The sequence below is a fragment of the Bombus fervidus genome, chromosome 1, assembly GCF_041682495.2.
Source record: "Bombus fervidus isolate BK054 chromosome 1, iyBomFerv1, whole genome shotgun sequence".
NCBI lineage: Eukaryota > Metazoa > Arthropoda > Insecta > Hymenoptera > Apidae > Bombus > Bombus fervidus.
Genome location: NC_091517.1, coordinates 7,181,361 through 7,208,687, shown reverse-complemented (window position 1 = coordinate 7,208,687; position 27,327 = coordinate 7,181,361). Strand labels below are relative to the sequence as shown.

The following is a 27,327-nucleotide window of genomic DNA, read 5'->3' as shown; positions in this document are numbered from 1 at the left end:
CTAGTATATCTTGTATAAATAAATAGCCAAATGACACATAATTGAAATTATATCAGAGAAGATTATTATAGAAAAATTTGTCCATGTGTTTCTATATGTACATACAAAAATTTATTTTCAACAGTGTTTTTGAAACAGTTAGCAAACATTCGCAAAATTATGAAATGTATTTTTTAACATTCTTATTATATTACCTTTTTTCCTTTATGTGATGGCGATCTTTACATTCATAAAATACCTACAAAGGAGGATATTACTGTAAAGACATAGCTAACCAATCTGTGTTTGCAAAAGTAGTCTAAACTATCCATCTGGACAAAGAGCTTTGTAAATCCCACTTATTAGAACTCATAGGAAGAAATAGAGATCTTTTTACATACATATAGCTTTGCAAATTTGAAAATGTTAATATACAAATTTTGTACATTATAAATACATAATTTATAACAAGATGTATTTATTCTTAGATACATAATTCATTATTATTAATTCACAAGATTTCTAAGAAGATTATTCTCCACAAGATTATTTTACCTCTATAAAAAATAATTAAAAAGTGGAATATGAGAATAAATAATTTGCAGATCTATATGTAAGCACATTTATTTCATTTTATGAATTTATCAATCAGTGCAGTTATAAACATTTTGAACATCAAAGCAATACAATTGTTTGAACAATTTATATATTTACAATTTCAGAAATCAAAAATATTTCGTAATATTTTGTAAATGTCAGAATATTCGATTTTCATTAATAAGAATAACGTTTAGAATGTAATGGTAAACTAAACAAAAGTTATATGAAATACATTTTTTCATAATTTTTTAGAATAAAATAAAATATTAAGTAACAAAATAAAATCTTAAAAAACTTCAATTATGTGAACAAAGAATGTGGTATGAGTACTACTTCTGAAGAATTTAAAGTAAGAAGATCTATCTTTTTAATGAAGTGCTTATTAACATAAAGTTATACATAAAAGATTATACATTTGTATGCATATATAAAATATACGAGTACTTATTGCTCAATTTCTTATACTAATTACGCAAAATATATACACATATATCAACCCATGACTAATAATATGACTTGAAAACATACACATATTTATTTGGTTTATGGGATGCATATTACATTATCTGTATACCTGATTCTTACATTTATGGGTCAGGTTTAAATCCATAGTCTTTACTTTCCATCACCTAAACCCAAAGCCATTTACTTAAGTAAAATTGTAAAAACACAAAAGTTCACAATAAGTACTTAATTAATTAAAATATCACTATTTTATAAGAATCGTTAACTTATTTGCTAAAAAGATGGAAGTATAAAAATTTTTTCTGAGAAAATGAGGAAGCAACAGAATACTATTTACAGCAGTGCATAGAGAACAATCATAAGGTTCACCACCATTTTTGTCGCAGTGATAGACCTTAACTTTGAACTTTCAATATAATTCATTTACATGCTTCATTCTAGTTTTGTACTTATCTTAACATATTAGTCTAAACGAGTCGTTTCTTATCTATATCTTTTTTAATTTACAAATTTGTTTACTTGTATGAGATTATTTTTTTAATGATACAAAAAATTACCTACAAAATTATTTGTATCTTCATGATATTACATTATTAAAAAAAGAATAAGAGAATATCATTTTTGACCATCTGACATGGTTCTAGATCAGTATTCTTATTAATCTAAATCTATACACACTTTGGACATTTATTATGTTGCACATATTAACATATTAATGTAGTCGGCATTCACGTTCTGCAGGATAAATTACTGAAAGGAACGAAAATATTCAACTTAAGCAGCTGTAAGACATAGTAGTACAAAACAGTTATGATCGTTATATTTGCTCTGTATGATAATTTCTATGAATTCCTATATAAATATTTAAGATGTCGCATTCTTTAATTAATATGACATTTTCATCTTTTTTTATAGTCTGCAGACATTTTCTCCATTTTTTCTTTTCATTCGCATTCATTACTTGTAATCGAAGAAATACAGTATTATTTTGAAAGACTGAATGCAGGAGACAGCACTCTTGACTTGTCTATGTGCTTGAGGTACTATTTGACGTTCCCTTCGTGCTTATAATTTATTTACTGCAACACAGGCCTAAGTTCTTGAGTCATAATTGGATACGAAACCAACGGTGCAGTAGCACCGGATATCGAAAGAGGTAAACTAGCAGGTTGCTGTGTATTAGGTGGCTGTTGATTAGTTGCCTGAGGACCTGAACCGCTCATCGTAATCGTTTGTTGAGCCATCGTAACGATAGGCGGCGGGATTGATACTGGTGCCATTGAAACTGCTGCAATAGAAACAGGCGCAACTGTGGCTATACTTACAGGAACTGTCGCAACGCTTGCTGTAACTGTACGTAAAGTTCCAGCAGCTACCGCTGCGTTAACCATTTGTTGAGGTGTTGGAGCTTGCGATGGTGGAACAGTGTTTGTGATAGTAACTGCTGGAACTGTAACAGCTGTTACATTTGCAGTTCGTTTCCCCGACATTCTTAACTGAGCATTTTGATCCAAAAGAAATTCATTAGTTGCTGTTAGATCGCTAACCTAAAGAAATAAAACGTATAAATACATCAATTATACGTATACAACACAAAGAAAATAATTATAACAATGGAATTAAATCGAATTGAAAATAATTATAGTAATAAAATTAAATCAAACTGACTTGCTTTTTTAATTCCTCTATTTTCTTTCTTAGTAACGCATTTTCATCTTCCAAAACAATTGCTCTAGCTTCATTACGCGGTATCACTGGATAATAATATCCTGGAGTAACCGGTTGCGCGGTATGTTGGCCTACGAGTGGTGAAGTTTCAAAATGAACAACAGTTTCACCAGAAACTATTCGTCTCTTTGGTTCAGGAGGTCCTATATAATCAGGTGGATGTGAAGATGCATTGTAACTATTATTTGTGACTAAATTATGTTGATCTTCCATCTGCCAGTGAAAGCTATAAAGATATATATATATATATATGTCATTAAACAAATATATTTCAAAGATATTTGGGGATATTTCAAAATATATTAAACATTTGACGAAAGTTTTGTCTTTTTTAAGATACACATCAAATAATTTAGATAGAAAGAAGATAAACAGTAAACTTTTTAGGAGACTCACTTTCTATCCTCCTCGTATCTGCGATTCTCACCATTACTCGTACCATTGAAATTGTGCTGCGGCCTGGACACATTATGATGGGATGTTGTGATCAAATTATGTTGTGGTTCCTCATTTTTCCAATGTCTAAATTTACAATTTGTCCTTTGGCAGCTACCCTTGATAAAATCCTTACACATTGGATATTCGGACTTTTCATTGTTATTTTTGAGCCTACTCAAGATATGAGCAGGTAATTCTCCTGTTGCTCGAAATCTCTTCTCCTCACTTTCTGTGCAGTGAAGGAATTTGCAGCCAGGCCAATTGCACATCCCATTTTGAAAGTCATGGCAGAACGTATATTCTTCTACAGGATCGTCCTCGGAACGTTCGTGCAAATACTTGCAACGTTTACCCCTATGACACACGTTTCGCAGAAAATCTCTGCATACGCGGGTAGGTGATGCATCTCCGCTTACATTCGTCGCGCCTACTGTCTTGCTCGCTTGCCCGCCTCTCGTGCTATCCGACTTTTTTTTCAGCTTCTTCATCGATGATACATTGCGATCATACCTCGTAACGAATTCTTAATCAATCGTTATTACTCACACGTTATACGTATGTGCTGTAATTACAAAACAGTTTATTATAATACAATTGGTAACAGGTAAATCAATTTATTTTATACAAAGATAGAAATTGTAAAATTGAACATAGAAAATAAAATACATTGTCATCGATTTTCCTATTGTCAAAAACTGGAACGTTAGAACAATATCGATATCGAATATATCAGTATAGAATCATAAAACAAGTCGACAAGACCAGTCGAAATAAAATGATTCTTGCAACATCGAATTATTTTTAGAATTATTTATCAGAAAAACATTTAGGAACGCAAGATTTATTTTAGCAATTAACAAATATATGATTTGAATCATTTTAAATATTTTCTATGATGCCGTTAATTTGTTACTTCATTCTAAAACGTGCTTGACTTGCATCCTTTTGCACTTACGTAACATAGTCGGCAAAGATGTGTCGTAAAGAAAAATTTCTGGATATAACAAATAGAGAAGATAATATTTCTCTTGTCGCGTAAAACCCTGTAACATTTAATGCTTAACTTAATCAACTTACGTACATATAAATAATACCATTTTTATACTTTGAAAATAATTTGGCATATACGTATATAATGTTGTAAAAAAGAAGAACTACCTTGCCCAATTGTTTAATTATATATTGCTGAAAGATTAAATGATTAAAATATTTATTACGATTACGTAACTCTCTCGCGGTGGAGATATTTTTAGTTCGCGTATATGTAGTCACGCCAAAAAGCGATATTATATCACAGAAGCATTTTCTGAACTTTACTACAATTTGGTAATTCAAGACGCTACAATCCAACACGTGTTCGAACTATAATTACACCTCGTACGAGTTATAATTGTGCACCATAATATTAAGCCATAATGTTAATTACTGTGAGTAGGTATTAATATAATGGTTAGAATATAGAGTAAAACATGTATAACATGTGTTTAAAACTTCCTTGTTAATTTTTTAATATCTGATTTTTGCAGAAATCGAGTAATTATTTAATAAATTTCCATAGTCATTGTATAAATTGATCGATGATTAACATAGGTTGTTGGTGAAGAAGAGTAAAAGACTTCAGTTAAATTAATTTTTATTTTTTTTTATATAATGATTATTACATGAGTGGTAAGAGGTCAACAATGTTATATACAATATTACCTTATTATTTATATAAACCTTCACGATCGTAAATATAATTTCAATCTACCAAGAAAGTAACGTCCCTATAAAGCGGTCAGGCCAATGTTCTTTTTTGGAAAACTGAACACACTTTATATCATTCACTTTTACAATCGATCGGTATCTAGCGTTTAATAGGGCAGAAATAGATCGGGCAATGGCACTGTAACTAAACTATTAATGAATTAAAAAAATACGATTAATTTTAGTCGCGTTCGTATAAAAAGAATAAATAGAAAAGTATAACTACAACATTGTCCGTCTTTTTTTTTTTTTTTGTTCTTCTTTGTTAGAAACAGACATCTAGGCCATCATATTTGGAAAACCGCTAAATACATCGATTTAATAATAAGAACCACAGTAAAAATTTCGCACTGAAGAATCATTTTCGTCTTAAAATTTATTAGGTCGTTCGAATCGATATGCTTCTATTGTCATTCTACTAGTAAAAGATAAAAAAGAAAGGGGAAAACAGGAAACAAAAAAAGAAAAGCACATAATATGTATAACGAAATGAGAAACGAAAAAAATTATTGGTCAATTCTTCAAGCTACTGAAGAGTGTTAAACATTATATCAACAAATTATTTTTTATGTATGTACAGAAGATAATTACATATTGAAAAAAGGAAAAAACAGCTGCAATTTAAAATCGACTAAGACTTAACATTAAATAATTTCTTTAAATCAACGAATTTACAATTAAAATATTATATAATAATGTGATTATTGATCAAAGAGCATGATAATTCGACTTATTTCAGCTTATCATTATTATAATTACTACATTTCTCATTAAAATTCTTAACATTAAAAAATGTCAAAAAAGCCGAATTAATTAATGGTTTACACTTTGAACACAAATAATCCCGAAATCGTTTAAATAAATACCGAGTATTTTTAATTAGAACGGATTTCAAACCACTAATTCTACAAGAAATATATTAAGGAAAATTTATCAAGACGTAGGATATATCGACACAGGCATTTATAAAAATCGTTCTTTGCATATAAACGTTATTTATAATTTATGTAATGATACATTTGAGTCGTAGGGTGCAGTGCTTGAATTGATCGCAAAAAATAATGACGTAAACGTGTGTAATATCTGTAAATAGAGATTAATACCATTTTATTCAAGAAGATATGATATCGAGATTGGCAGCATGTTGAACATTTTACATGGTATTGTCTATATTTTTTCTAATACATTTTCTCCTAGCCTAGAATTTTGTTCTATGTACATATTTATTGCTACAATTCTCTGCTTAATTTGATTTTGGTTCCTTGTTTTTAAACGGTAACATGGTATACGTTTGCATTATTCTTGTCATTTATCAGAGCAGGTTTTTGAGATTGGTGCTTCAACAACAATATCGGAAAAATATATACAATTCTTAATATTTTTGTTGGTATAAAAATGTTCAAGACTTTTTTGTTGAACCTACACGCTACCCAATTTGTTATATTCTGTATTCTCGAAGTATTTAGCAAACGATACAAAAAAATTACGAAAATAAAAGGAAAAAGAAAGGAAACTTTAAGATTAATCAATGTTAAAGTTATATACAAAAAACAAAAAGAAAGACATTAAAATATTTTTTCAAGCAACATCCATATTAATATAATTGCAATAGGTGCCACATAATGTATTGGTATAGTGTAAGTTGTATTTAATAAATCACCGCATTGTGCTTTAACAGATGTATATTTTTTCAAGAGCTCTGCTTTTTCTTCAACAAATGCATTGTACTTTTCTTTTAAAATAACCAATTCTTCATGGAGCTCTTGAATTCTTTGAGCTTCGTTCTTGGCACGATAATACAGTTGTTTTAGCTTCTCAACAATTTCTTCATGAGATTCACAAATTAACCAGTCCTTTAGGCTTTCTAGCTCTTTCTTGATGGTTTGCTGCGATTCTAAATTGTCTTCAACTTTTAGTGAATCTAGAGATCCTATCAAAGTTTGCAGCAAATATTCTCTGGTATGTACACCTTGCTGTGTGGTATCATTCTTAGATAATGGTTTTAGAGTTTTGACATAATCTCCTTCTAAATGTTCTTCTTCGTATTCTTCATCTAATTCACTGTTATCTTTATCTGTTTCATCTTTCTTTTCAAGCTGATCAATTTCCATAGGGACAGGCTCATTTGAAATGATGTTAATATTGCTCACATTGTCTACATTCATTTCTGTTTCTTCGTTTCCCTTTAATTTCTGTACAGTTTGAGGTAAATGAGAAATTTCCAGCTGTTTAACATTTTCTTCGCACATAAATCTAACTTCCATTTTATAAGGTACAAAAATTTCTTCTGCTACTTTATACACAGGTTCTTCTTTTTTAACTTCTATAACAGATTTCTCACTTGTATCATCACTGGTAATACTGCACGTATCATCTGTTGCGTCTGAATTAGCATCAGATTCTGAATTCATATCTGTATTATTTATATTTACATTTCCATTAACTAAAGTTTTTCGAGATGGTGGTGGTAAAATATATTCCGTTGAATTATCATTATTAACCAATGAATCATCTAATTGTTCTTTTGAAAAAGAATCATCAGAATTTTTCAGCTGATTTGAATCAATATCTTGTGAATTAATTTGATTATCTTGTTCATCTTTCACAGAATAAAAGTCCATTTTTGTCTCTAAATCAATGTCTACATTGTCAACATGAATAGAATTTAACTTATTAAGAATAATATTGATGGCTTCTATAGGATTTTCTTCATCCTTTGCATCTACCATGCCAGTTGTTACTAATTTTGAATTCATGTCCTGCAAAATTTGCATGTAATTTCTGAGGGCAGTGATCTGCTTATAGATATTCACAGAATCTAATCGAGAATCACGTAATCTTGCTTGCAAATTTTTCTCAATTCTAGATTGATCTTCAAGTCTCTTTAAAAATTCTTGCTTTTCTTGTTCTGTGCTTTGTACTATATCCTGTATTTTTTCTTCACTTTCTTTCAGTTTATTTGTAGTTTCTTGTAATTTTTTTTGTGCTTCTGTATATTTGCTACATAACTCCTGAAACTCTGTTTGAGTATATTTTGCTACATTATGAAGGCTTTGACATTCTTCTTCTGTTTCATTTAAACGTGCTTCTAATTGGACTAATCTCTGAGTTACCTCTAATTTTTCTTGTAATACTTTCTGTAATGCCTCTTTTGCTGCATTTTGGTAATGTACTTTTTCTTCCTGAAGCAATACCAATTCGTTTCTAATTTTATCTTCCGTATAATTTTTAGAATAAACAGCCAGTTGATTTTCCATACTCTCCACCCAAGATAATAACCGATCCTCTGTTATCAATGCTTTCCAAGATTGATTAGCAGCCTTTCGAGTATTTGCTACAAGTTGTTGAAGATGTACTAACTTAGAATAAAGTGCTTTCTCGCGTCTTGAGGCTTCTTGCATGACTTGATTCAGCTTGTACACATCTTCCAATGAAACATTATTGAGTGGAGATGCAACCGATGTACTAAGACTAGCTTTAGCTTCTTTTCCATCTGGCAAATATAATTTTAACGTTGCAACTATACATCCATGTCTAACTTTTTTTGTACTTTCTATCACATCTACTCCAAATTGCACTATATCACCAGAACATACTTCTTTAGGTGTTGATTCTAAACTAGCTGCACTGAGTCTTTGATTATTAACAAATGTACCATTACTGCTACGTGTGTCTTGTAAAAAAAACTTTCCACCTGAATACCATAGCAATGCATGATTTCTGGATAATACTTTACAATCAAAAATGGCATTGTTTGGTGTAGCTCTGGCTCTTGCCACAGAGCGACCAATTTTAACAGGTTGCTCCAGTGTCAATGTACGTTCTTCAAAAGGATGAGAATTATCACGGCAAATTAAAATTCCTTTGGCTGTCATTTTGTTGTTTTGCATAGAGTTTATTTTCAAGTTGGAATTCTGACTGGCAGGAAAACTGGCATTTTGTACCCACTCACCACTGGCTACAACCATAGCCGATGTAAAATCCAAATGGCAAGTTTTTCAAGAAAAGTTTAAAACTCGTATGAAAAAGGAATTATTGATACATAATGAAGAAGAGGGAATTTGTGAAATTTCAAAGTCACGCGTTTTAATATCATCGAATATTTTTACTATCGTGTTGGTTTGTCACGGAAGTTACTACTCACACTCGATCCTATAATTTGGACATGAGGATCATACATCGACTTTCCAAAACTTAAAATTTGTCATAATAATAAGTGACATACGAATTCACATGTTTTTGCAGTAAAAAAACTTCCGTTACTATCTCAACAGTCTTGTGGTGTTTCTTTTTCTATTTATCGTAAAATTCCTCGTACAAACGTTACAGTTACACTGTATTCGTCAATTACTCGAGTCCAGAATATTCCTTGGTTGGTTAATCAAACAAACGAACGTTTCATCAACAATATAATCAAATCGAATATTCCGAACGCATTAAGAATAGCCAAAAGATATGTTTCTTCGAGTAAGTAGCAGTGAGCGTACGCTTTCACACTTTCGTCCTTCGTACCAGTTCCCTTGCACTTTGATGTCTTCGACGATACATTCAAGGAAGTTCATTAGAAAAGTGTGAAATACACAATGCGTATTCAACAATACTCGAACATGATAAACCGAGTGATGTTGTGATCAACTAGATTAAGACTAAATATATTATTCTCGAACTACTGCATTACTGTATTAAGATACAAGCGGTCCACATTCCTTTAACTCAGTACTTTTCAGTTCCGCGTTTCGCTGTTTATCGACCGACGGCAGTATAGTCATCTATACGACTACAACGGTGTAGCAAATTCAAAGTAGACACTTGGGCGTGCTACATCGTGACAGTCATTCACGAGAGAAAGAAACGTATTTAAAGAGAGACATTTAAAAAGGCATTTATAACCAAAGAACCAATGGCAGAACTAAAAACCATAAAATTGGTGTATATATTTCGAATCAGTGACGTAAAGCACTATTCATAAATAACTAAAATCATTAAATATTCTTTCAAATAATTATGCTAATTTTTAAAAAATGTCTATTTTATGCTATTTATTCTATGTTATTTATATTTAGCAAAACAAATTTATTAAGTTTATTATAAAAGATTAATACTCTATAATATAGAAGTATTAATTACTGTCACAACATAAAATAGAAGAATAAAATATATTTATATTTTTGTTTGCAAAATACAAAATGTATAGTATAAAGGAAATATTTCCATATAAATATCAATGGACATCGCATGCATCAGTGAACTCAGATAGATTTGCACAAGAGAATAAGATGATAATATCGTTATAAAAAAATCTTTTAAAAATTAATTAAGAATACAAAATGAATATACGTATTCACGGCGTTTCTAATAATGCTAGTACTTGATAAAATACTAATATGATCAATAAAAAGGATAATTTATATTTAGAAGTATTGGTAGCTTATATTTTTAGCTTTTATAATTTCAGAGTAATAGTTTATTAAATGTTGTACTTTCAAAACTGAAATAATTAATTTGCAATGAGTTATTGGAATTCTTTTTTATAAAACATTTATTTCTATTTATGAAATTCTAATTAATACGAATTTTTATGATTGAATACTAGATATCAATTTATGTACGATTCACAAAAATCATGCAAATATAGAATTGTTGTTCATAAAACATTATAAATAACTGAACAAGATAAATAAAACTATTATAGAGTTAATGAATACCTTTAAAAATATTCGATTTGAATATTCTTATATGAAAACATATGAAGATCGATGTTTGTGGAATAGCTTATTGTATCCGGAAACACTGTGAATATAACCTAAATAAGATTACGTAGTAAATTTTCACGGTTTTAAACAAAGTTCATGGAATTTTTAACGTACAAAACATGTATAAATATTCTAATATTCAATATCAATTCATTGTTTGATTATATATAATTTTATATTTACTTCTTATAACTGAGATGTGAAATAAAAGAATATAAGTAACTTAATACATATAAATATCTTACATGTATGTATATACCATACACATATATGTCAAGTAGCTATGTATATCTTTTTTTCAGTGATTAATAAGTATTTTGTAATTTTATAAGACTTTGTGTTTCATGTATAAATAGCTAAGAAACAATAACATAATTTATATTTATAACAATAAAACGTCACAAAAAAATAAACGAATAAATAAACATGTCAGATACAGAAGATTATATGTCAGATAAATTTTTACATGGAATTGAAAAATCTACTTCATCGAGTCTCATATATCGACATGCAGATAAAAGAAAATTTGAACTTATGAAGAAGAAAACTCAAATTGAAACAAAATTGAATGAAAAAAATAACATAAAACATATTGAGGAAGAAAAAAGAGAAGCAGGTTTATCCTCTGCAATTACAAGTTCTAATAAAGGTTTGTTTTCTTTTTGTTTCTATTAAAATTTCTGGTTTAATGGCATATTATATTATTGTATTGCTTGATTATACAAATTTATGAATTTATTCTTAGGTTATGAAATGATTATGAAAATGGGATATAAACCTGGTCAAGGCATAGGTAAAACAGGATCAGGAAGGATTGAACCAATTAGCCTTGAAGTAAAATTAGACAGGCAAGGTTTAGGGGAAGGAATTGCAAAAAAAGAAAGGAAAAAGAAAAATAATTCGCATCATGATAAATTAGATAATAAGAGTATGAAGGATTTTCGAGATAGAATTGCACAAAAAAGAACAGAACAATTATTAAAGACAGACTTGTATAAAAGTCAAAAAGTTTGTCAGAAATTAGATATGCAACAAGAGATAAAAAAGCCTAGAGAAATGTGGTTTTGGTTACCTCAAGATAATGAAGATGATGATAATAGTGATACAGAGGAAGATGATGATTTTTTGCCTGTTAGTGGAAAACTTGAAATTTTAACTAAATATTTAAGAGAAAAATATTTTTATTGTATTTGGTGTGGAGTAGCACATCTAGATGAAGATGATTTAAGAGATAATTGTCCAGGAGGTACACGAAATGATCACTAATGCTATTAATTTGTATTACTTCAATTAAAAGTGCATATAAATAAAAAAAGACAAAATCAAAATTTACTATGTTTTTACTTATACCTATGTTTTAATCATATAGTAAAGAAATCTTATAAAAAGCATACAAGATTCAGCATCTAAATAACATCAGTAATGCTTCTTTAGTGTGGTCACCCACAGTGTATGAAGACATAAAAAATCCATTAGAGTCATAATGCAAAATACTGAAAAAGTACAGTAGAAAAAAATCTAACAGTGTACAATGTAAAAGCAAGGGAAACTTATCCTGATTCAGCTATGCTATTATTTCCTAGCAGGAGTTCAGCACCCCTAAGTAACAACATGTTGGAGGGAAAGTTACCTATAAAAGCATCTGTTTTATTTTCTGTTCTTTCATTTCAGTCAGAATCTTTGACCATACCTTTACTATATTCAAAACAGATTAAGTAAAACAAATATCACTTAAAGGAATCCCTATCACAATGTTTATATTTGCACTTTTCTTTGTATTAACAGCGTTTATATATATGAATGATACAGTTGCTCAAGTAACAGATGATGAAAATTGTGAAACACTACAGTCAGAAGTACATATTACAAAAGGTACTATTTTTATTTTGAATTAATTAACTTCATATACAAGCAAATATATGTAAAACAAAGATATTTTTTTATTATTTTAGATCAATATGATGAAATAGGTCGATTAAAAAGAACATGTAGTGGAGATATAACAGTTACAAAATGTGAAGGGTTTTGCAGTTCACAGGTACAACCAAGTGTTGCAAGTACAACAGGATTCTCAAAGGTGAGGATACTGTTTTAAAGAACAAAATTCGTAAAAAAATAATGAAATATACATTTTTGAAATTTATTTTTACTTCCCCAATAGGAATGTTATTGCTGTCGTGAGAGTTATTTAAAAGAAAGGCACATCACACTACACCATTGTTATGATGCAGATGGAATAAAATTAATGAACGAAGAAGATGGGGTAATGGAAATCAAGATAAGAGAACCAGCAGAATGTAAATGTATTAAATGCGGTGATATATCACGATAAATATGAAAATATTTTATAAAAGCATTAATAAAATATAAAATAGAAATTATATGTAATACAAATAACGTGATTTAAAATAAAAATATAGAACATATTTAAGACAATTTACTTTCCCTTTCCTCTTATATTTGTAAACTGTATTAAAAAATACAAATTAAATACTACAATGCTAGATTAATTAAATGTGTATTTTGAAATATTATAAATTAAATACTAAAAAACAATGATAGATATGATGCTCAATATAAGGTTGTTGGTTTTTATATTATACATAATTTTGTTTCCATAACTAGCGAGTAATAAAATTTAATCTATTTATGATTAGAAATTGTAACAAAAATAGAATTTTATTTATAAAAACAAAAATTGATATAAAATATTTAATATAATCGTGAATGGAATTCAAGATAATTATCAATTAAATTTCACATAGATTATATTAATGCATATTATTAAAACAAATAGATTAAAACATTATTAAAATAATAGATAAAATGTACTAGTTATTAGTATAACTAACATATAACAAATAATTAACTTCCCAATTTTATCATGAATAAAATAGTTAAAAGCTAAAACCAAATGATAACATTATAAAAAATACTAATAATACTATATTTTAGAATTTTTAACAACTAGAATTATGTATATATGTTGTAAAATATACAAAGTAATTCTTTGCCACCTAAATCAATAAAGCACCATAGTTTATATACAGTTTATTGTTTGAATATTATAATTTTCACTATGGTAATGTACAACAAATTATTGTCAAAGTCTATTATACTGCAATGGAAAATAATATTATGTAATATTACTTGTATAAACAATTAATTTAAAAAGGAATAGTTAATTTTGTATGTAGATAAAATTATAAATATATAAATATAAATAAAATTTAACATGTAACTAGAACTTGCATTGATTATAATATACTAAAAATTATTCATGATTTAGATGTTTTAATTGTTAGTAAGATTATAGTATTATAGAATATAATTTTTATATACATATATGTGTAGTTAATATATCATGCATATAATTATTACCAATACAAATGTCATTATATTTGTAAATATATAGTGATAACTTATAATAAAAGTATAACAATATAAAAAAAGTTTTAATGTATAAAAAATTATAAGAAATTAAACTTTGACTCTACTTATAACAAATTGTTTTCATAGAATATTATCATTGAATATTATAAAAGATATTATTTATAAATCTAAAGTATGAAAGAATATTTGATGAAAATGTTTTGTATATGTATGAAACAATATTTTCAAAAACATTTTTATTCCCTAATAATAGTTCTATATATCATATATTTAATCCCTTTCTTAGTGCTATTAACATACGCATGAAAAGGGAAGGGAGAAAACATGATCACCTACAGGGTATAAAAGGATAGAACGTACAATCTCTAAGCACAGTAAAGTGGTAGATCTAAGAGGAAAAGTATCGTGCTAACACTATGTTACTATATCATATTGGTAAATAAAGAATTATAATACTTGTGTTGTACATTAACATTAAAATTAATATAAGCAAATAAAATAAATGAAATTTTATAACTGAAATTATAAGCAAAATAAGAAACATAAAACTATAATGTATATCGATATAATATTTATATTATTCTATTACTTACTGTGTAGTAGGTGCCAGCGTTTTAATATGCCTGCTAAGTGAAACTGCAGAAGCTCTTATAGGCGTTGATGAATGTCAAGCAACTCCAGTTATCCACTTTTTGCAATATCCAGGATGTGTCCCAAAACCAATTCCTAGTTATGCTTGTAGAGGACGTTGTAGCAGTTACCTACAGGTAATATACATATATAAACAAACAAGTAATTTCACTTATAAATATATCAATATAAACAAATAAAAACATTTCCAATATAGAAAAATACATTGTATTTTATTTTTATACAAATAAATTTATAAATTTTCTCTACATTAAGAATAAAAAAAATAGACAATTCTTTAAGAAATATTTGTTTAGTTTTATATTTTTTCATTAATTATTGATTAAAAATAAATAAAAACATATTACTTATATTAATTAGTTTTAAAAATCTTTCAAATTTTATTATATATAATCAGTTTATATTATTTTATATTAATATTAATATTAAAATAATCGAAGTTTATGTAAACATTTAAACTTAAAAATATTCTTTAAAATATTCTTTTAAACATTTATAATATTCTGATTTGTATAAGCGTGCATAATAAGATGTAGGTATCACTGTTTTTCATTCATGATTATAATATATGTATAAAAAATTCTAAGTATTTTCTGTTACTTATATTATTTATAATTCCTATAAACATACAGTTAGGCATCAGTTTTATATTCATATTTACTGAATATCATAGTATTCTGCACAATGTTATCTCAACCATATATTTCATAGAAAATTGACAAATTAATATATATAAACATCTATTCATTCGTACCTGTTTCTACAGGTATCTGGATCAAAAATTTGGCAAATGGAGAGAAGTTGCATGTGTTGTCAAGAAAGCGGTGAACGAGAGGCCAGTGTATCCTTATTTTGTCCGAGAGCCAAACCAGGCGAAAAGAAATTCCGAAAGGTTAGGTTAATGCTTTGACTTAATCATAGATTTTTTAACATTTTGGATACATGTGATAAATTAATGAAGTGTTGGCCTATTAGTCACTTGCACTATAAAATCAGGAGCAAATCTTTTGATACCATGAGTTCCTCACAGCCATATTGTTTTTGTCTAACTGATCAGTGGGAAGCGCATCTGAAAATGAATATCGCGCGTCATTTGAATTGGATTATCCTATAAGGACTAGTTATAAATACAAAATCATGTTTGTTTATATAATTTATAACTAACATGTATAACAAATCAACTAAAAATATTTTTATTTAATAAAATTTAAAGATATATATATATATACACAATATTCAATTTACCAGCTAATTATTCGTTCATAGGTAATTACCAAGGCGCCTTTAGAATGTATGTGTAGACCATGCACTAGTGTAGAAGAATATGCAATTATCCCACAAGAGATCGCTGGATTTGCCGATGAAGGCCCGTTTACGACCTCTGCGCATTTTAGAAGATCTTCCGATTTGCAGTAATTCTTTTATCAAACTTTATATTGTAAAATTAAGAAAATAAAAGAAAATATTAAAGATAAGAAATACTTTATTGGATGTAACGTTATAAAAACGTAAATAAATTGAAAATGTAAAGTATTTGATGTAAAAAATTCATTGATATATAATATAAATGCTATACATTATATTAAAAATGTGCTTATCCTCTGCTAAATATTTTCCATACATAGAAAACCTTCGATGATATTATATATTATTTATATACGTTATTTTAGCATTCTTACGTTAAAGGAAATGAAAGATAGTTTTAAGAAAATATCGTGAAAGATAACTAATATTTTGATGGATGTATATCAGAAGCCTTATTATTTTGTTATAAATAATTTCAGTTATATTACATACATATAAAATAACTACATTGTAATAAATATACAATATAGGATATTACGCGTTTAGTATTTTTCTAAAAATGCGTATTTACGTGATACATTACAGTATGATTATAATTATTGCATCTTAATGTTATACTGTAAATTATTACATCCTGTTAAGTATACAATATCTACAATTTTTGAAATTTCAAGTGCATCAGATATTAACGTTGAAACTTTAATAAGATTTATTCGAAATCGTGTACATATATATAATTCGTATAGTATTACACGTATTTCGTTCAGGATTATGGAAACAATATTATTTGAACAGTGTTACAAAAAAATATACAGGTTACTAATTTAATTAATCAGTTTCTTCGGCGGTGTGATCGATGTATCTAGACAGGCGTATATTCAAGAAAATAATCAACAACAGTTTGACATGGAGTTCTTTTTTATTTTTTTTTCTTTTATGTATAGATATGATTTATCATAGAAGTGTATGTGTGTATTTTTGTATTGTGTTTTGGAATTTTTCGTGATATTTTATTTATATTTTGTATATGTGTATTAACGTAAACGTAGGCACACGCAAATATATGTAAAATAGCGATATACGTGCGTGTTCATACGTGAACCATCGGCACAATGCGTCGCATGCATGTGCAACATTCCAGTCAGCATAATAACAATGCTATCTTCTTCCATTATTTTTCCAAACTGATCATATTTCACTTACAATATTTACTTATTAAATATTTACAGGGATCATTTTTTTGTTGTAATTCACTTATCGACATTTCCTCAACAACGTTTTTTAATATATAAATTATTGTAATTTTATTTATTTACTGCGTCTTCTATTTTATGTTTCAACCCGTCGAATGATACATTCTACTACTGAAGTAGAATGAAATCTTTCAAGGAGACAAATGTTATAAATCATTAATACTTAGTTCATACACAAAATTTTCCATTCTTCTGTATTTCATGTATGTCTCATTTTTACAGTGTGAAAAAAGTAATAGTGATGTATTTGACCTTCCCTACAATCTCATCCTTCTCATCTCCTTCAATTTTGTCGTGTTCAAAAAAATGCTGCGTTTTATATTTAAAAATTTTCTATTACATAATTCACAAAAAACATAAAAGTTTTTCAACATCCTGTAATTAATTTTAGATTATTAAACAGAAATAAAGAATTTCGAATACAAGCAAATTATATAGTGTAATTATAAGATGCAATAAAAGAAATAAGCATATAATGAATTCACGATGATGAAGGGTATATATCGTATGAAAATTTAAGAACAAGCTATGGACATTCTGTGAAGCAAGAACTATAATTTTTTTATATTGTATATTTACATACACATGTACATGTATAAACATATGTTTACGCATACATATGTATTTAATGCAAGTTAGATAAAATATCTACGTGGTAACCTTCTATCCCTTCAACAACGCAAAGAAACTTTGAAAAAATGATAAATGACAAATTCTGCTAGTATCTAATAATCAAATAACAAATTTGAACATTTCGGTATTAATTAATAATTACAATTTCTTAAATAGGGAGAATACATTCAATACGAGAAACATTAGACAAAAACAATGTAGTATTTCCTAAAATTAAACGAAAATTTTTCATGATTGCATTCAAATTTCCTATTTCATTTTGTGTATTATATATAAATGTACATACACACACGCGCGCACGCACGCACACACTATATATATAAAGTCATATATATATAATTGTGTGTGTGTGTGTGTGTTTGTGTGCGTGCGTGCACGCGTGTGTGTAATATACTCAAAAAATGTATTTTTCACACTGTACTTTAAATTAGTGTAATAATTTTATACAATTTCCTATTATACGGTCGATCTGGATTCATGCAGACATTATATTCCACACACTATGACCTGCTCTCTCAATGTTCATAAATAACTAGTGTTAAAAAATAGTAGCGCCTTAATATGCACACCATTTGTATCCTTTTTCTAGTTTCAGCATATTTTGCATTACGAAACATATCGCGCCGAACCACAACATGGTTCGTAATGTTATGTTTTAGTGTTCACTTTCATTCACTTTTAGTTGTGAATGTATATTTTCCTTCATATGGTTGAATACATTATAAGTTCGCAAGATATAAATTAGTAATTGTTATATTTGTTATAATCGTAGAAAGAACCATTGCCCTTGCGTCAGGCTTGGTTATATAGTTTTCTTTTACATATCTCAAATATAATTTACTTAAAATTGATCTACTTATACACATCTGATTTTTAATTTTTTATCTACCTTGCACATAGCAAGTACCGGCTGTTTTGCGAATATCGTTTAATTAAATGGAATATAGCTTTTAGAGTTTCCAATATAAAGCGTAAACGAAAAGTTGTACGTAATATTCAATTTATTGGGCGATTGACAAGCTGCAGTGACATCGCAACACATAAGAAATACGATAATGTCCTTGAGTGTTTTTTTTTTTTTTTTTGCTTTATTTAAACTTTAAACCATTTCAATGAATTATATATAATAATTATCTTGTATTTACTTCTGTATCATAATTAATAATTAATCTTTATCTTCATTATGTATAGCGGTCTCAGCTATTGTGTCCGTTTTTATGATAACCTTCTTTATTATCTGTCACTTCTTGTTCTTTGAAGTTCTATACTATAATACATGCACACGCGCACATCACTTTTTGTATTCTCTCAATACATATGATGTTTTCCTTTAAAAAAACTGCAATTTGATTTCACTTCGCGTAGTTTTTTTTTAACGAGGAAACATATATTCAAGTTAATAGACGATAATGTACTCGATCACGGTATCGTCAACAACGTTCTTGGCTGACGCTAGTTGATACGTCTTCTACACTGGAAGTATCATCTGCTTCTTGTAAACCAGTGAAAAACGAAGTCAGCGCCATCATCGCAACTCCATGCCATTCACGCTGGGCTGGTTCAGGACTCTTTTTCCACGTTAGGAACGCGTCGCTTGAAATTATGTTATAATCCGACAAACTTGTCATAATATTGAAGAGAGTCCCTGTAGGTAAAAATTTTTTATAATTATAACTAACTTTCTATTATAGAAAACAACATTTTATTCTTGTATGTTACCGTGTGGATATTGTAGATTGTGCAAATGAAGTTGGATTGCATAAAGACACTGCAATTCTAAAGGTTCATTCGCATCGACGAATCGGCGAATTAATTGTTGTAAATTAATAAAAGCTTCGCTGTTTAAACACCACCTGCTGTTCACTGGTTCTAATAATAATAAAAAAAGCACACAAACAATTATAATCACTAAAAAATGTTAAAGAAGAAATATGATAAAATAACAAAACGTACCCATGGACGTCTCTAAAATGGCAGTCGTTAATACTCGAATGAAAGTTGGTTCTTTGACCCGATTACCTACATGTACCTGTAATGATCAATTAATGAAGTATAACTGTTTAATATTTTGTAAACTAATATACAATTAAATTTAAAATACTTACAATTATCCACCCACAAATTTCATCGAAACTACTTTCTTTCATGAGTCTCCTAAGTTCATCATGAATTTGCTGCATTGTGGGTTGATTACTAGTTGAGCTTTTGGCACTATTATAATCACCAGTGCAGAACTCTAAGTTCTAAGAACAATAACATTATTCTTAATTCTCCTTATTTAAAAATAACATTTATTAATAATTTTAGCGCCAACTTACGTAATCTTTAATGATTTTGTCAACTTCTTCAAGTTCTGTATCAATTACATTACTCAACTTAAGTCCACTTTGGTCCCATTTATCTGCAACCCACTTATGTCCTTTATCTCGAGATATTTTCGATAATAATTCCCCAAGGAATTTGCCTACATATCCCCGAGTTCTTAAACTATCAAATATAGGTTTCAACTCGGTTAGGGGGACTATCTCCTCTTCTATTGGATGTGCTGTAAAAAAAAAGAAATATCATAATACTAATTTTCTTTTGGTATAAATAGTATTTTTTGTCATTGTTTTCAGTCCTGTTGAGCTAAATTCCCGCATGGAAACTCTACGGTAAAGAATAATCATCATAAATGACAGTTATCTTTAAACATAGAAAGTGTTAATGTTATTTACTTACATAATATCTCTGCTAGATATAACCAAACTTTGGGTATATCGAGTACAAGATCATCAACTAGTTCCAATATTTCAATGAATCTAAAAAAGTAATTGTGATTAGTTTTATCGAAAAAACATACATTTAGAATTTTTATACTGAAATTTTTAATCAGTATCCTTTTGGCTTTGTATTTATTATTCAACACCTTTTTCTCTGCATAAATATTTCGTCATTTATATAAAAGATTTAATTAAAAAGTGATCTTAATTAGTGCATCAAATAACACTATAGACATACATACGTACAAAAATAACTTACCCGTTTCTTAGATGTGATATAGGTAAAATTTTTTGAGTAATTAAATGCGACAAAAGATACGATATGCATTCTCTATCGAGAGGTGACTTTTCAAGAACGAAGTTGATCAATTCACGTATGAATTTTGTTAATGTATTATCGAAGTTCTGTTGAATAGCCAACGAAACTTTCTACAAAATAAAAAATTCCAATTACAACGGATATTTAAATAAATTGTATTTTATTAGGATGGATTTTTTAAATAAAATAGTGTGTCCACCTACTGATCATTCAAGCAATTATTTATATAAATATAGCATTATAGCTAATTTATAACACTGTTTAAGAAGATCAGAAGGAAGGTATTACATAATTTAGCACACTAATGACTCAAGCATCTCCTAGCAAAAAGCAGAGATGGATCTAAGGAGCGTGCTAATGTTAATAATCACAATATTATCCACTAAGGATTAATACTGCGATATAATAATTTATATAATATTAATATTTATAAACATAGAATATGAATATAGCGAAAACTCACTTCAATGATAGGATTTTTGAGATAGTCTTTCATTATTTTGTTTAACGTTTTCATAAATTCTTCTTCTGACATCTGAGGTTTATGACTGCTAGAGGTAGATTGTGAGGACGATTTTAACGATGGCGGTGGCATAGAAACGCTTTGACTTTGTGAATTATCTAATAACGAACTGTCTCTACTCGACGACGAACTGTTTAATTGATGACTACCATTGCGTGAACTCCTACCATCTATAATAATGAAAATATAAAATTTTCTTACATTTAAATAATATGAATAAAGTAAATGTGAAATGTATTTTTTAAAATATCAGAATCCTTTTGGCTAACAACATTAAGTTCAACTTTTCAAAAATAAAAAATTTGTCATCATGCGTTTCATAATTTTTTGCTTAAAAGATCAACAAATTATTTAATTTTTTTATTATCTAACGTATCATAGACATACCATAGGAAGGTTTGTAGTCACGACCATACTCTCTTGGTCCAGTAGACCTTGATCTAAAAATAAATGAGATTATAATATTAATTATTCGGATTATTCTGTACATCCCATATGCGAATATTAAAAAAATATTCAGGATAGTTTTAAAGTCATACTTCATATCAGAAACTCTAGCCTAACAATCTATATTTCATCATATCTATTTTATTAAATATTGAGCAATAAGAAATATAATAAACAAAAAATATTACTCTCTTACCCAGAGAGTTGTGGAGACGTTTTTCGTTTATCTTGATCTAAGTTTGATACATTTTCTAAGCATGCAAATTTATTTGAATTTATTGCCTTTGAGCCACAACTCGAAGGCGTTTTCCACATATACATGTTTCTGCTTCCTAATTGTAAATCATCCATTGGAGGCTAAAATAAAAATGATGAATATTTATTTGTTATTAGCCATCTTCACTGTACTTGTGACTATAAGCCTTTCGTAACTATTATTGAAGTTTTAGTAATATAAATGCTTACAGGTTTATTTTTAAGCTTAGCTGTCTCGACAGAATATGGTTGCCTTGTTCTGACAACAGGTTGACTCCAACCACCATCATCAGTGGGACCAACACCACCTACATTATAATGCATTATTGATTGAATAACATACCATGTATATTTATTTATAAGCGATATAATAATGTGAACAATTAAATAAAAGTTGTCAGAATACACAATACAATCATTCTTATCAGAAACTCTAGTCTGGCAAAAAATGTGTAATATCATCATGCTGCTGCATTATGAAAGCGAATTCTCCACTTATAAAATATCAATTTATTTATAATTTATATTTATCTTTGTTATAGTGTTATTAATTCAGATATTACACTGACTAAATACTTACGATTCCTTTTTCTATCACTAGTACGTTCATCTTTTCGAGGTGTACTCAAAGGAGTGTTACTCAATTGGCTATCTAATCTTTCAGAATCTGCTTCTTTTTGAATTTGATCTATTGTTTTAGGATTACTATCATCTCTCCTTGGAATCCAGCTATTTGCTCTTAAATCTATTACATCTTGCAGCATAAAACGAATTCTGGAACTAATTTTTCCATGTCCTCGTCGTGCAACGATATCTTGCATTTTATTGAAATAATCTTGCATTTCCTAATAAAAAGGGAATAAATTATTATCTTTTTAGTAACAAACTGAATACTTTTTATTAATTATAATAAAAAACGAAGTTACTTCTGCAGACACTTTTGATTCTAAATCTTTTCCGACTGTTGTTAACAACTTGCACAAACATTCAAGACTATCTTCATCACTCTGAATTAACAGCTCCTTTATGCAGCGATGCATGATTTTAGTTGTTAACATTCCTTGTTTATACAATTCACCAATAAATCTGTAGAACAAAAAGTAAGAAATATAGCATAAAAAATACAAAATATATCAACAAAAATTATAATGTAATGTACATTATAACTGCATATTTTAGGTTACATTTATGTTACTTTACCGTATATTTCCTACTGATTTTATACGTGTTTTTCGTTCTTCATCTTCAAATTGTAACTGCAAATCCTTTTTCTTTTCCTAATTGTAAATGTAAAACAATTTGATGATAATGAAAATATAAAAATGTATAATACAATACAATATAGAAATATTAATTGATTGGACTTACAGGATCAACACATTCTTCTATTTCTTTAAGCTTAGCAGCTCTTGCCACCTCGTTTACTGGATTTCTTTCGAATTCCTTTTGACAACGATTAATAATGAGTTTCTTGAAAGTATATGAGCACTCTTGTTTGTCCGAATTCTTGTCTGAACCTGAGACTTCCATTACAGCAAGTTCTTTGCACATTAATGCATATGCTACAGAAAAGCTTGGTTCATCCACAGCCTAAAAGTTAATAAATTATACATAACTAAGAATTACATAATTATTGCAGACATTCAATAAATAGATTTACCTTCTCGAAGACTAAATTGATGACGCCCTGCAGTCGTTCCGGAGTATCGATGGTTAATGTACGAACCTGATCGACTAAAGTATTAAATTTCTGCGGTGTGAGTTTATTCAGTACACTTCTAACTCTCTTGTAAAGAGCTTCCGATTTAGCTTCTTCTTCACTAAGATTCAAACTTTTCAATCTTGTCGGCCTCCATGCATTTTCAGTTTCCCTCAATTTTACGTCTTCCCTCAAAGATAACGATACATGAATAACATTTGGCTTTGTTGGTTTCGATGATTTGCCTGGATTGCTCTTCCGATTCGGTGGTAGCTAAATAGAGATAAATACATTATATCAACATGTTAACATTCATAATGATCTAATGTACAATAAAATGCAAATATCAGAAAAAATATTCTCTATCAAGGAATTTCAATCCACTACTTTTCTATTTATAATACATCACTTACTAATCATTCCAACTCTACCTATTTCAACTTTTCCAACTTACCGCTCGGTTATTTGCGTTTAACGGTTTTATGAATCCAGGGAATAAAACATCATGTCTATTGATATTTGTATCTTTAAATAGCCTAAGTTCAACATTATTCCTTGCCTATAAGAATTATCATTTTATATATCATATGTATTTATAATAATAATAGGAAACAGGAATAATCATTTTTATACAATACCTTTGAACTATCTTTCAAAACAACGTCTAAATCTGGTAAATTAGACGGTTTGATTTTGCTATTGGGATCATCCTGTAGTTTCATTAAAAATTCACGATCATAAATCTTTTTACCGCTTTTATTTATAGGGCTCCATTGGTCCTCCTTATATTTATATTTCAATTGTATTGGATTTGTAACTGATGTGATTTCAGTTTGAACCGGAGTTTCGCTTTCGGTTGTTTTTTCAATAACCGGAGATGTTTGCGGCTTCTCTTCGTTGACCGTTCGAATTGCTGAAACCTTCGAATTCTCTTCATTCTTTTGTGCTACTATTGCTAGCACATCAGACTCTTCTTTAACTTTCACATGATCAACAACATCATTAGGAACTGACTTTGATTGCATATTACATGCAATCGATTTATTATTATCCTCTATCTTAGGGGAAGATTCCTTTATAGTTTCTTTGTTGCTTGGCAGTTTTTCTATAGCAGGTGTTTGTATGAGAATACTTTCTTTTAGGCTATCTGGTGTCACGGGTGTTTGTTTCTCCGCTCTTTCCTTTGTATGATCGGAAGTAGCTTCCTTCTCTTTTTTTGGTTCGTAATTATCTTTTTCCTTATTATCTTTCATAATTTCACGATTTCCTTCCTTATTACTGTCCTTAGGTGTTAAAGAATCTTTGTTGTCTTGTTTTATTTCAGGTTTCGCCGGAGGTACCGTGTTTACAAAAGCATCCATATCTGTACCTTCTTTCTCCGCTCCTTTCCGATTAAGTTCACGGGGTTTGAGCCTGTTTTTACTCTTCTGCTTCTGCATAGCTTTACCTGACAAACAGAAAACCCATATTACATATAATAATTAGATTACTAAAACTTGTCTAAAACTTTATATAATACTAGATTTTAACGAAAAAGTATACATTTATTCGTACGATGCGTGAATCGTAAATAGTCATCAAAAGTATTATTACATTAATATCACTACCGAGAGATGCAGCTGTAAAGAAAAGTGAGTATTTCGGCTACAAGCCAAGGATAATTATAGTCTCAGATCACAGTACATTTCGTAGTGTGACATTTCACTTTTTTATTAATGTATACAGAAATTTATGAATGTTAGAGAAAAAATTTATGATTTGCATTAGCACCTCATCTTATCCTTATACCTTCACAAAGAAGTAAGAAAGAGAAAGATGGTTCGTTATTCTCGAAATAATATTGTTAAAAATAAGTGTATTTACTCGTACAAGAACTAAATATATTCGATGATACCACATCCTTTAAGTAAATAATTTAAGAGCAAAGATTTTAATGCAATAAAATCAGTAAATTGCATTATACATGTAATATATTGAAACTTTTCTAAAATCTACCAATTCTAAAATCAACCTAAATTTGTAAGTTTTTGATTGATTACAGAAATAAAAAAAATAAAAACTGATTAACCCAATTTTTTGAAAATTTCTTAATTTCGAGACTAAAATACACGATTAGTGTTTAATGTTTCGAGAAGCAAACGATTATTCTGGACGAAATTGATCGGCTTGACTTCTAATATGGCTCATATATGGAGCATTTCCGTAACATTCGAAATAGAAATACGAAAATGAAGATGAAAGTAGCGAAGTAGTCTCTTCTAACATGTGTTATCACACACTCACTTCACGTTTTATATTAATATATAATTAAATATGTACCATGGTCTCTGGAGCCCCGACGATTACTTCTTGATCGGGAGCTGCTGCTGACACGAGCGTTACCATTAACTTTGCGGTCACTCATTTTCACGATTATCAATAATCAAATATATACTGTTATTTACGCATGTTTAAGCCATAATGTCTGCCTGTCCATGCCATATTACAAATATATTACATATTATTGCAAATCACATTCTTGAAACATAAAACTCTTTGTGCGGCTCGAGTTTCAACAGCTTGTATGCTACTGCTGCACTGAATCAGTATTTATTTATAAATCTGCCAAAAGCTTGCCAAAACTGGGGTAGATGGATCCATGATCACACGCGTAACATCGAGTAACCGTGCACAACGCATTTTAAATTCCTTTTTTACTCTTTTCACAGCGGGAGATAGAGCACAGAAGAAAGTCAAGATTACAGTACAATAGTAACGGAATTTTCTGAATAACAGCAAATAAAAAATACAGGTACAAATGAATTCTCAATGCAAAGATCGATGTATACAGATTTTTCGGTCCGGTTTATTCAAAAAACTGTAGTAACACTTCAAAAATTCCTTTGGAAGCTCTTCTTACACGACTTTCACGCATCTATTTTAACCTGAGAACTGGTGCAAACCGACAGGCACGACATAGGATTTCTTAAATTAGTTCTGTTCGCCGGTTGCGCGCCGGAGCAAGCGCATTAGTGACTTTCCTAATACCTAACCTGACATGCGAACTGCTTTAGCCGAAATGTATCGAAAGTAGAATTTCTACATCTTCCATTGGAAGATACGTTAATAGTTTCAATGATAAAACTAATATTATGATCAATTTCATATTCGCTATCATTATTCATAATTTTTCATTTCTTTGACTAACCATAAATACAAAAACTCTAACGGAGCTGAATGATTGTTGGAGTGAGTGTTATATTATGAAAAATTGCACATTTATCATCATAAATGAATAAATATAAATTTAGACATAAAACTATGCACGAATTATCTTATTAATATTTCGATAAAGTTTTTAAAATAACTGCTTGACAGAAGAAATTAAATTAGTTGACT

The 27,327-nt window shown here is 28.8% G+C and overlaps 6 protein-coding genes and 1 non-coding gene across 13 annotated transcripts in view; 3 read left to right on the top strand and 4 right to left on the bottom strand.

Moving 5' to 3' along the window:
• Positions 1-587: 587 nt before the first annotated feature.
• LOC139998348 (zinc finger CCCH domain-containing protein 10) lies at positions 588-14,833 on the bottom strand. Of its 2 annotated transcripts, XM_072022891.1 has the most exons (5): positions 14,696-14,833; positions 4,166-4,253; positions 3,169-3,772; positions 2,713-2,998; positions 588-2,591 (listed from the first exon to the last, which is right to left on the bottom strand). In XM_072022891.1, the coding sequence occupies exons 3-5, from the start codon at positions 3,696-3,698 to the stop codon at positions 2,121-2,123; spliced, it is 1,287 nt and encodes a 428-aa protein (XP_071878992.1). In that variant the 5' UTR covers positions 3,699-3,772; positions 4,166-4,253; positions 14,696-14,833; the 3' UTR covers positions 588-2,120. The 2 variants fall into 2 exon arrangements, with proteins under 2 accessions (XP_071878992.1, XP_071878899.1); XM_072022798.1 differs by lacking the exon at positions 4,166-4,253.
• Positions 4,827-9,988, bottom strand: Slmap (Sarcolemma associated protein). Its single transcript, XM_072020570.1, has one exon. It carries the CDS (start codon positions 8,922-8,924, stop codon positions 6,522-6,524), a length of 2,403 nt encoding a protein of 800 aa, XP_071876671.1. The 5' UTR covers positions 8,925-9,988; the 3' UTR covers positions 4,827-6,521.
• Positions 10,520-12,037, top strand: LOC139985477 (G patch domain-containing protein 11). Of its 2 annotated transcripts, XM_071999977.1 has the most exons (3): positions 10,520-10,923; positions 11,012-11,358; positions 11,455-12,037. In XM_071999977.1, the coding sequence occupies exons 2-3, from the start codon at positions 11,136-11,138 to the stop codon at positions 11,973-11,975; spliced, it is 744 nt and encodes a 247-aa protein (XP_071856078.1). In that variant the 5' UTR covers positions 10,520-10,923; positions 11,012-11,135; the 3' UTR covers positions 11,976-12,037. The 2 variants fall into 2 exon arrangements, with proteins under 2 accessions (XP_071856078.1, XP_071856161.1); XM_072000060.1 differs by lacking the exon at positions 10,520-10,923 and having other exon boundaries at positions 10,994-11,358.
• Positions 12,446-13,135, top strand: Pburs (bursicon subunit partner of burs). The gene is made up of 3 exons (XM_072000553.1): positions 12,446-12,581; positions 12,662-12,786; positions 12,871-13,135. Exons 1-3 carry the CDS (start codon positions 12,461-12,463, stop codon positions 13,039-13,041), a joined length of 417 nt encoding a protein of 138 aa, XP_071856654.1. The 5' UTR covers positions 12,446-12,460; the 3' UTR covers positions 13,042-13,135.
• Burs (Cuticle-tanning hormone bursicon) lies at positions 14,466-16,286 on the top strand. Its single transcript, XM_072000429.1, has 4 exons — positions 14,466-14,537; positions 14,703-14,869; positions 15,520-15,645; positions 16,020-16,286. Exons 1-4 carry the CDS (start codon positions 14,519-14,521, stop codon positions 16,167-16,169), a joined length of 462 nt encoding a protein of 153 aa, XP_071856530.1. The 5' UTR covers positions 14,466-14,518; the 3' UTR covers positions 16,170-16,286.
• Positions 16,287-16,958: 672 nt separating this feature from the next.
• Eif4g (eukaryotic translation initiation factor 4 gamma) overlaps positions 16,959-27,327 on the bottom strand; it is a 46,865-nt gene continuing 36,496 nt past the window's right edge. For all 5 annotated transcript variants that reach the window (XM_072015661.1, XM_072016487.1, XM_072017327.1 and 2 more), the window contains exons 8-25: positions 24,588-25,396; positions 24,404-24,508; positions 23,911-24,222; positions 23,619-23,840; positions 23,451-23,527; positions 23,177-23,336; positions 22,831-23,095; positions 22,461-22,558; positions 22,192-22,352; positions 21,936-21,988; positions 21,489-21,718; positions 20,966-21,135; positions 20,666-20,745; positions 20,263-20,489; positions 20,050-20,187; positions 19,898-19,973; positions 19,664-19,813; positions 16,959-19,589 (exon numbers count right to left, since the gene is read on the bottom strand). In XM_072015661.1, the coding sequence (XP_071871762.1) occupies positions 19,375-19,589; positions 19,664-19,813; positions 19,898-19,973; positions 20,050-20,187; positions 20,263-20,489; positions 20,666-20,745; positions 20,966-21,135; positions 21,489-21,718; positions 21,936-21,988; positions 22,192-22,352; positions 22,461-22,558; positions 22,831-23,095; positions 23,177-23,336; positions 23,451-23,527; positions 23,619-23,840; positions 23,911-24,222; positions 24,404-24,508; positions 24,588-25,396 (3,548 nt within the window). In that variant the 3' untranslated portion in view covers positions 16,959-19,374. The remainder of the gene's footprint in view (positions 19,590-19,663; positions 19,814-19,897; positions 19,974-20,049; positions 20,188-20,262; positions 20,490-20,665; positions 20,746-20,965; positions 21,136-21,488; positions 21,719-21,935; positions 21,989-22,191; positions 22,353-22,460; positions 22,559-22,830; positions 23,096-23,176; positions 23,337-23,450; positions 23,528-23,618; positions 23,841-23,910; positions 24,223-24,403; positions 24,509-24,587; positions 25,397-27,327) is intronic.
• On the bottom strand, positions 21,216-21,381 carry LOC139991896 (small nucleolar RNA SNORA53). The gene has a single exon (XR_011800963.1). It is a non-coding gene; the product is annotated as a small nucleolar RNA SNORA53 (small nucleolar RNA).

Bases quoted from the DNA above. Each gene is read 5' to 3' on its own strand.
- Burs (XM_072000429.1), top strand. The intron at 14,870-15,519 runs GTAATATACATA...CTGTTTCTACAG, and splicing joins GTTGTAGCAGTTACCTACAG to GTATCTGGATCAAAAATTTG. The intron at 15,646-16,019 runs GTTAGGTTAATG...ATTCGTTCATAG, and splicing joins GCGAAAAGAAATTCCGAAAG to GTAATTACCAAGGCGCCTTT.
- LOC139998348 (XM_072022891.1), bottom strand. From the start codon at position 3,698: ATGAAGAAGCTGAAAAAAAAGTCGGATAGCACGAGAGGCGGGCAAGCG. The intron at 2,999-3,168 runs GTGAGTCTCCTA...ATATCTTTATAG, and splicing joins AGATACGAGGAGGATAGAAA to CTTTCACTGGCAGATGGAAG. The intron at 2,592-2,712 runs GTCAGTTTGATT...TTATTTCTTTAG, and splicing joins TAGAGGAATTAAAAAAGCAA to GTTAGCGATCTAACAGCAAC.
- Pburs (XM_072000553.1), top strand. From the start codon at position 12,461: ATGTTTATATTTGCACTTTTCTTTGTATTAACAGCGTTTATATATATG. The intron at 12,582-12,661 runs GTACTATTTTTA...TTATTATTTTAG, and splicing joins AGAAGTACATATTACAAAAG to ATCAATATGATGAAATAGGT. The intron at 12,787-12,870 runs GTGAGGATACTG...CTTCCCCAATAG, and splicing joins GTACAACAGGATTCTCAAAG to GAATGTTATTGCTGTCGTGA.
- Slmap (XM_072020570.1), bottom strand. From the start codon at position 8,924: ATGGTTGTAGCCAGTGGTGAGTGGGTACAAAATGCCAGTTTTCCTGCC.
- LOC139985477 (XM_071999977.1), top strand. From the start codon at position 11,136: ATGTCAGATACAGAAGATTATATGTCAGATAAATTTTTACATGGAATT. The intron at 11,359-11,454 runs GTTTGTTTTCTT...ATTTATTCTTAG, and splicing joins AATTACAAGTTCTAATAAAG to GTTATGAAATGATTATGAAA.